This window comes from Rattus norvegicus, chromosome 17 (genome assembly GCF_021556685.1).
Source record: "Rattus norvegicus strain SHRSP/BbbUtx chromosome 17, alternate assembly SHRSP_T2T, whole genome shotgun sequence".
NCBI lineage: Eukaryota > Metazoa > Chordata > Mammalia > Rodentia > Muridae > Rattus > Rattus norvegicus.
Window position 1 is genome coordinate 81,820,340 of NC_141550.1, and position 9,661 is coordinate 81,830,000.

The window sequence follows — 9,661 nt, forward strand, 5'->3', positions numbered from 1 at the left end:
GGAGACATTGTCTCAAAAAAAAAAAATATAGAAAGAGATCAAGGAAGGCAGCCGACATTACATATGCACATATGCACACTAACAAGCATATACGCAGCGTGCACACACACACACTCACACACACACACACACACAGAGAGAGAGAGAGAGAGAGAGAGAGAGAGAGAGAGAGAGAGAGAGAGAGAATTTAAGAGATGGTGGACTTTGATCTCTAACCTCTAACCTTGCTTGCTTGTCTTTGTGTGGTAGTTAAGTGAACTGAGGGGTGCTTAGCTGATGGAAGGAACTCTGAGGTGTATAACAAGGGGGCTATATCTTCACAAATGGTGAGGGACACCCCTCTTGAAGATGAGGCACCATCCCATAGACTGGGGCTCACTTTCCTCAGTGCTTTAAGTGTTATGCATTTATTTGTGATTGAAAATTTTAATCCCAACCCAGGGTTCCTGTCCTGCCTTTGATCATTCACTTCCCTGATAAAAGGCACACAACTTTTATTGTTTACAATAAACCTTAAGCAGCACGAGAGATGGGCAGATATCTACCCTCTATGCTATTAGAATCTACTTTCCTTCTGAGAACCCCGAGCTCTTACTTACTATGTTTCATCTGGGCCACTCTTAACTCCAATTGGCCAGCCCCAGGGCCACATTTTTATGACTCACCCAACTCATGCTCTCTCTTCCTCCTCTGCCTTCTTTTCAAGCTTTTCCTCCAACCCCAAGCCTGGGAATCCTAAACCCTACCTATGTCTCTTCCACCCAGCTATTGGCTGTTAGCATCTTTATTTACGAATCAGAAATAACTTGGGGACGGGGTCACATAGCCTCCCTTGGGCCTACATGGTCTCCAGGTCTTACGGGTCACACTTAGCCTTACAACACACAGCAAGACCAAACCTCAATATTTTTATCTTTGCTGAGTTTTACTGACTGGGTCTCTGTCGCCTCAGTGATGTTGTCTGTCACTTGCCATGGTCTGAGATGCATTCTCTCATGGTGCCCTCCCACATTCTGCAGCAGGACTGCATCTAGAGAGGACACTAGATTTTCCTCAGTGCCCACTGCCCACTTTGGACCCTGAGTTCTGATGAGTGGCTTCACCTACATTTTCCCAGTTTAAAGGCTTCTATCTGAAACTTCAAAAGGCAGAAAGAAAAAGTGTGTGTGTGTGTGTGTGTGTGTGTGTGTGTGTGTGTTCACTAGTATGTGCAGGTATGTGTGCATTTGAGACCAGAGGTCAGCCTCAGGTGTCATTCCTGGGGCACTGTTTAGCTTGCTTTTGTAAGATAAGGCTTCATATCCTGGGGCTTGTTGAGTAGGCTAGACCGACTGGCCAGCAAGCCTCGGGGATCTGCCTGTTTCTGCCTCTCCAGAACTAGGAGCATTACCACATCTGGCGTGTTACCTAGGGTCTGGGGATGGAACTCGGAGCCTCACGATTGCACAGCAAGTTCTTTACTGACTCAAGTCAGCTCATTACCAATATTAAAAAAAAACAACTTAAGGAAATACATGTTTATGTGGGTAAAAAGAGTTCAGGGAAAACCATGAAATGCCAGCAGGGATCATCTCTGCATGGTAGGTTTTGATGACTGAATTGTATAACCAAATAACTGAATATGTAACCAAAGTATACGCCCTTTAGAATCAGTGGAAAAACGTGGAGAAGTGGAATAGTTCATAGTTTAACTCACATTATCGCACAAACACTGACTTCTTGGTTTTGTCTGTGTGTAGTATATGTGTCGTACATGTTCTTGTGTGTACATGCGAGATGTGTGTGTATACATGTCTGTATGTCAGTGGAGTCCAGAGGTCAATCCTAGGTATCTTCTTTTTTTTCTTTTTTTTTTTTTGGTTCTTTTTTTTCGGAGCTGGGGACCTAACCCAGGGTCTTGCGCTTCCTAGGTAAGCGCTCTACCACTGAGCTAAATCCCCAGCCCCCCTAGGTATCTTCTGTTCTCGCCACCTTATTCTTTTTACTCTATGTGTATAAGTATTTTGCCTACAAGAATGCGCGTGTACCACGTGCATGCAGGACCTCCTGGATATAGTAGCATGCATCTGTGATTACAGCACTTACAGTGGACAGTGAGAGAGAGAGAGAGAGGAGGCAGACATAGGAGAACTGCCCTGAAGCCTGCAGACCAGCTGGCTTGGAGCATGCATGTGGGAGCAGAAACACGACAGACCCTCCTCCAATAAAGTAGAAGGTAAAAACTGATTCCTGGAAATTCTCTTTGCCGTCCACACATTTGTACACACACACACACACACACACACACACACACACACACACACACACACACATATATATATATATATACATACACACACCCATATACACATAGACAAACTAAGTAAATAATTAAAAATAACCCCAAAAACAAGAGGCCATGTACAGGGGAAGGGACACCTTTGTTCATTTATTTCTCTCTGTCCTGATCACTGAGTTAGAACTGAGTGGACTCAGTGATCACTGAGTTAAGACATGCTTAGAACTTCGTGGACTTTGCAGGTTAGCCATCAGGCACTGACAGTGTAAGAGTTAATGTTGCAGCTCTACGGTTCGATCGTATTAAAGTAAACATCATTCCTACTTAAAACTCATTCTCATTTTTTTCCTATGGTCAGTTCTTACTGTCCACAGAAGTTACATCCGTGAGTTCTACCAGCATGAAATTAGTACACACCGGGGCTCCTCGGGGAATACGGGATAGGTCGCTGCATGCCTCTGGTTAGAGTGGTTTTGTATGTTTCTGCTTTTTTTTTTTTAAATTTTTAAAAAAGATTTATTTATTATAAGTACACTGTAGCTGTCTTCAGACACACCAGAAGAGGGCACCAGATCCCATTACAGATGGTCGTGAGCCACCATGAGGTTGCTGGGATTTGAACTCAGGACCTCTGGAAGAGCAGTCAGTGCTCTAACCACTGAGCAATCCCTCCAGCCCCTGTATGTTTCTGCTTAATGCTACCTATGTACTACACATTGTTTGTCTTTCTCCTTTCTTTGGTTCTCTCTGTCCTCCTTTTTCTTGCTCTCTTCCTTCCTTCCTTCCTTCCTTCCTTCCTTCCTTCCTTCCTTCCTTCCTGGCAAGCTTCCTGTAGGCTGTTAAACTTGACCTTGACCAGAAGATGACCTTGAACTGCTGATCCTCTTGCACCTTGGTCCTGGATGCTGGGATTAACTTCATGCACAGCGTGCTCAGTTATTCAGTGCTGGGGGCGGGTCTAAGGCCCCGTGCATGTCAGGCAAGCACGACTAGCTGAGCCACACCGCTGGCACTCACCCGTTAGCTTTGCTAGCAGTGTAACCCAGACCTGAGCAAAGCCTCTCTAGCAGACATATAGCTCTGCGAGGCATATCACAGCCCTCTCATGCTTGAGAGCTCTACACGGGACTCCAGCACTATGCATGGATGCTACTTGTGACAGCAAGATGGCTGTCAACAAGGCATTAACTTGCTACTCGTTGGCAACAGGTGCCTTCACAGAATCCAGAATTTATACTCCCCACGCCTCTAATTGATCTGAAGGGCATAGTGCAGCTGGGTGTGGTCCCAGTTAGGTCTTAACCCAGCGTGCATGAGAGTTAAGTAGGAAGCTTGCAGATTCCAGGCAAGTCTGAGGCTAGAGTGAAACCCCGTCTCAAAAAGTAACAGAAAAATACAGTGAGGCTGGCAAGATGACACATGGGGTAAAGGTGTCTATCATCAGCCCTCACAGCCCGAGTTCAATTCCCAGGTTCCACCCATGTGGTGGAAGGAAACAATTTACTGACCCCTGTAAGCTGTTTTCTGATCTTCATGGGCACACTGTGGCATGAGTACTCCACCCAATAAACAAACAAATGCAGCAAAAAATTTTAAAACTTCAGAGTAGGCAGACCTGCAAGTCTCTGATCCTTGAACAACATGGGTTAGCCATTCTGCTATTATTATTATTCCACTGTGGGTTTAGCGGGCAAATGGTGTCACTGAGACAGCAAGCATCTATTCCAAACTCGTGGGTACTGGGGCATCACACTGGCTGCCTGAAATTGGTCACAGTGGAAGTCTGATACCACAGGAGCAGACAGAGACCACCAGCAGAGGCTCGAGCTGTTCATTAGGAAGAGCAAAGTTGAACATGTTGATCCCCCACCCCCCAAACCCCCGAGTGATCTTAAAGCGGTATTACGTCTGGGTACATTATGAGATGGTCAGCAATGAGGAGTCGGGGGTCTATTCATCCAGAGTTCTAACACTGGATCAGCAAAGGTGCCACTCCATGGTTGTGACTAAGAGATGTGCTGACATTCGTTATCCTAGTCATTAATTCAAGGAGTGACAATGTCCGTGCCAAAGTACTCATGACAATCACCACCAAAGGCAGAGTCAACTGTCCAAGAGCGTACAATAGAGTATTCTGCATTTTATTATTAAGAGCATTTATAGCTTAAATTCCTTCCCTGATAGCAGGCTCTTCCCCAGTGGAGCAACTTTCATTCATTTTGCCACCAAGCCCCCATTTAGTTCGTTAGGCGTAAAATAAAGAAGAACGCTGTATAATCTTCCCCCAAATTTCAAACCAACCTCATTATTGCCTCAGGACGTTTGTTTCCAGGCAGGAACAACACGGACCCCGTTAGACCACTTCCATCTCCCACCCTACCTGGAAGACAGAACCAGGGCTGTTCCCCACGTTCACACAGCCCACCCAGAGAGAGTCTGGGTTGGCCCTGCTCTTCTCCAGGGAGATGAGAACTGACCACTAGGTGGCAGGAGCGAGGTGTCTTTCATGGCCTTGGTTGTCTGACATTGATGTGAAGCACTGGGACATATTTCACTCTCCCGGCGCTCACCAGGCTCGAGGGAAGGTACATGAATTGTTTAAAGACTGCAGCTATGGGTGCTTTGTTTAGGGGATTTCAATGTCACCTTCAGTGCTTGCTTTCTGAGGAGAAAAAAAAAGTCTGGAGCTCACTGTGGACAACTCTAGTAGGAGATGAAGGTCTCCTTGTCAGAAGCAGTTCCGTTTCTGCAAACCCAGGTGTGCTGTGACAACTGCTACCTGCCCAGTACTTAGATCCCACGGTGCAAGCTCTTCCTGTCGGGTCTCTAGAACCAGAGTGGATAGTTGGCACGTTGCGTGTTTTCTACAGGCTACATGGAAGGCTCTCCTGGACACTGACACACCAAGTTTGTAATCTCATTGGCAGGAAGCCACAGACACAGCTGTGAAGGGCTGGGGGCCAGCAGGGAGACCTCCCAGTGTTCTCCCTTCCACCCCCATGGCTAAGGTCAGGCCTTGGGTGTTCCTGAAGAGGCAACGCTTCCTTCTGTGGGATTGACAAAGGAGTCCTTCAAGTTGCAGGAAAGTCAGCAAGGACTTACCTGCCACCTATGGGTGACAGTGTTTCCTACATGAGTCCTACCGGCCACACTGGTTAAACCACTGTCTCTTGTCTACCTAGCCGTCCAGCTGTCAGGACTGTCTCAACTATTTTCTCCTTTTAAAGTAAAATATTAAGAAGAATCCCCATTTGAGAATTCAGACAAGAAGAGTCAGCACCATTAATTTTAGATTCACGTGGAATTTAAGACTGACGGCTTGGTATGGCTGCTGATATACCGTAGCTGCCATCGTTTGTCCCCACTGGCTTTCCCCACATTCTGACAGCATCTCCAGTCACTTCCTTTGAGATGGGGAAGTCCTGTAACTCCTCGTGTATATCTTAGGCTGCCCCACCGGTCCCACGCTGTGTGCTGGCGTTGTAGGTGTGCACTGACCCACTTGCTTTTATGTGGTAACAGGATGGTCACATGTGCCAAGCAAACACTACCAACTGAGCCACATCCTCAGCTCTCCATTAATAGATAATTCTGATGACAAGGTCACATACCTGGGATAGCCCTGGCTATTTAACAAACCCTTCCTGAAACTGTTGCAAGACAAAATGATCTCCAGCATAAGAAACAAAAACAAAACAAAACAAAACAACAACAGTGGTTTCTCATAAAATGCAGATACCTCTCCTTACCTAAAACATTACTAGTATGTTATCATGTGTTCTTGGGTGAGACTAAAGACAAAGGTGGATTTTTTTTTTTTTTAAATCCTGGTACTAATTCCTGGTGGTCATGCATTCACAACCCTCCAACACTGAAGTCTCCCTTCCAGTCACAGAACAGCAGCGTCTTATCGCCAGATTCCCGACAGACAAGGGCTTAGAATGAATCAGAACGAACACGTTATTTTTTTTTCCTTCTTTCAAGTTTATTTTGAGTTTTCATTTTTTTGGACAACCAAGCAGCTCTTAAAGGAGAATGCGCAGAAGAGTCAGTCACTCTGGCACTTTTGGACAATACACGAGTGTTCTTTAAAAGGCTCGATCCCCGTGCTCAGCCCGCACTCTCGTGTTCTGTGAGCAGGAAGGGCCCACAGGAGTCCAGAGTTAATGCGTAACCCTATATACAAACAGCCAGTGGAACCACCACAGTGGCCAAGGGATGGAGTAGGAAGGGCATCTCTACAGTGTCCTCTAGTCTATCTTAGCTAAACAGACCCACGTTACACAGGATAACTAGAGCGTATACTGTGTTGAAATGAGGATGCTGGGTACGAACGGCACTTGGCAGCATGCAGTTCAAAGAACAAGGTATCGCTTAGTAACTTTATATAAAATCCAGGCAGTTCAATCGAAAGGGTTACGAAAAAACATGAAACCGAGGGACTGTCTGTTGTCACTGTAAAAAAGGCACTTGGAGTTAATGGGACCAGAATTGAGGGACTCTCAGCTGATTAAAAAAAAACAAAACCTTTAGTACAATTCATTAAAGGGCTTAGAGATGTTAAGAGCCGACACCCGGGTTCTGAGCTCCTGAAGGGAGACACTGAAACCGACCACGGAGAAGTAGAATAGACTGAGACAAGGAAACTGAAATTTTACAGCTGAAACTGAGTTGTACTTCAGAGACAGAAAAAACAACCCCTCCCACCAGAGAGAGAGGAGAGAGAGAGAGAGAGAGAGAGAGAGAGAGAGAGAGAGAGAGAGAGAGAGAGACCTAACTGAAGCAAAGTAAAAAAGCAGCAGCAATGCATAGCTTTCTTTTGAGATAACACCGACTTCCGGGTAACACCGACTTCCGGGAAGTACTCGCCACCCAACTTTCCCAGTGAGAGCTTCACAGTAGTGTTATCATGACAGGATGGAGGGTTCAAACAATGCAAAGAGAGTTTGTTTCATCTGTTTCCAGAATCTGAGGGAGAACTGAGGTGATCCTTGGAGCATAGCAATTCCACACGTGGTTTGTCAGCATCCCTACTGCGACAAGCCAGGTCCATAGAATGACTGACGTCTCCCAGCCACCTTCCTGGAGGGGCAGCATCTGTCAGTCACCCTTCCCTCTGCGTCCTAACCGTAATTCCGCCGCCATGTCAATGCAGTAAGCATTTACTTGCATGGTTTCCGCTCCTCAGCTTCTCCACACGCAGGTACGCGCTTTCATGAGAAAGGATATTTGGCAATTTTATAATCCGCATTTAGGGGCTTATCGACGGCTCATTTGATATTGAAGGCCATCAAGGGTCTTTCCTCTCGCTTTTGCCAGGGGCTTTTCTTATCTTCTCCTTGGTCATCGTCATCGTCGTCGTCGTCGTCTTCCTCTTCATCGTTGGCGGATCTTCTCTGGTTGGGACTGGCTAATGGCTCCAGGGGAACATCTGAAGTTCGTTTGGTTGTCTCCTCCTGCAGGCTGGGCAGCTGCCCCCCACTCCTCCGACCTGACCCTTCCAACAAGCATCGCAGTGCGCTGTCCTCGGGGGCGCAGACCGTGGCCGCACACTCGCCACGGCTCTGGTCCACGTCCTCGAGGTACACGAGCTGCGTGTAGGGGGCGCTGTCGGGAGCTCTGGGGTCTTTTTGCTGGTGCTCCTGGAGAGGCGGGTGGCTCTGCTGGAGAGACAAAGGGTCTCCCCTTCCCTTCCGGGCAGATTTTGGTTCATTCATATCCACGCCAGAGTCCAAACTGGCATCATTACTTCCATTTCTTCCAGCTCTTTGGAGATCAATGTACGAATGTCTAACATGAGCGTTGGACCTTCCGTCCAGCGAGACAAACCACGCCCGAGGGTGCGGAAGTGGCTTCCCACCCCCCAGTTCCATCAGCGCCTTTTCAGTCAGGAGCTGCACCTCGCTGTTCATTTGAGCCAAGGCTGCATCATTCAGGGATGCTGGGATGGAAAGTGACTCTGACATGGGTGCATTCTGAGAGCTCCACTCCCGCGCTCCCGCATCCTGTAGGTGCTGCTGGGAGATTGCCTGGGAAGACAAGGGTTGGCCTTGGATCTGAGAGGACGGGTGTGGGAAGATCCCCGCGTGGGGGTTGGACAGCTCGGCTTGGAGCCTTCCTATTTCCAGCTGCTGGTCAGCGGGGACCACCAGAGGCTGGCTCACATACGAGTGGTCCCCTGGAAGTTTCATGTAATGAGCCGGGATGACCAAGGCAGGCAACACTTTCCTGTAAACGCTGTCATTGACTTGGTCCACGGAACTACAGCAGATCAACTGGCCCGGCCTCGGGAAGGAAGTAGGTCTCTCCAGGTGATCGACAGACCGTGACATCATACATTCAGTAGGTCTGCGGTCCAGCAGTTGCTCTTTCCCAGGGGATAAGGGTACATGGTACATGTGTTCCTGAATGGTGAGTTTGCTTCCTGCCGATGTCAGGCCTTCTTGATCTTGCTTCTCAAATGAAGGCTGGGAGAGCACAGTATTGTAACTACCTCTGTAGTCATCGTTGCTGGGGGCCTGGTAGCCTTCCTTCTCCATAGATTTTCTTGCTTTCAAGGGAAAAATCTCCACAGACTTATGGTACTCTTTCCCCAGCGTCCCACTCGGGGTTAAGTTATCAAAAGATGTTTGGCTTTTATCCTCTTCTTTGTGGGACAGCAGCTCCTCCCGGGAGCTAAATTCTTGTGAGGTACTGTAGGAGAGCTTTAGCATGGGTGTGTGCAGGTCCCCCTCCCCATTGGGGGACATCATTTCTAAATGCACCCCGCCCATCAATTCCTTTGTCCCTGGAGCCTCTGGGCGGCTATGGCTGGAGACAGACAGAGGTCCAGGGTAATCTGACGCTCGACGGGAAAACAGCAAGTTGATGTGAGACATGGACGTTGACTGATCCCTCTTGGAGCTCTCCAGAACTGGGGGGAGATGTAGCTTTCTGTGATGCTGACGGGGTTTCAAGCATTTCCTCCTGCAACCAAGCAGGTGACACAAAGACAGAAGTGAGAGACTCACAATGGCAATGTTTTGGGTAAAATCCTATCAATTTCCACGAGGAAAAACAAAACAATTTATAAGCACCCCAAAGAAGCGTCCTCACTCCACACTCACACTCTCATTTTAAACCCAGAATAGAGAAACCTAGGGTTTGGAGGCTCAGGATTTTATAGAGAAGCCACGTTCTCTATCCAACAAGGAAGACCCAGGAGTTGGCAATGAACATTCTTCCTAAAGTAACAGATTACAGCATTGAAATGAAATTAATTTTGCTTTGATCTTGAGTTCATCTCTTAGTGACTGTTCAGGAATAGGACTGAATTGTGTAACATCTGTCAACCTCTTTGCTTTCTTGGTGTGTGTTTCTGTAGGGGTGCACATGTGTGCTTGT

At 47.4% G+C, this 9,661-nt stretch overlaps 1 protein-coding gene across 5 annotated transcripts in view; it reads right to left on the bottom strand.

Annotated features, from left to right (window-relative positions):
* Nucleotides 1–6,241: 6,241 nt before the first annotated feature.
* The window catches only part of Fam171a1 (family with sequence similarity 171, member A1), a 125,312-nt gene continuing 121,892 nt past the window's right edge, over nt 6,242–9,661 (bottom strand). For all 5 annotated transcript variants that reach the window (XM_087591495.1, XM_087591496.1, XM_087591497.1 and 2 more), the window contains 1 exon segment: nt 6,242–9,244. In XM_087591495.1, the coding sequence (XP_087447621.1) occupies nt 7,549–9,244 (1,696 nt within the window). In that variant the 3' untranslated portion in view covers nt 6,242–7,548.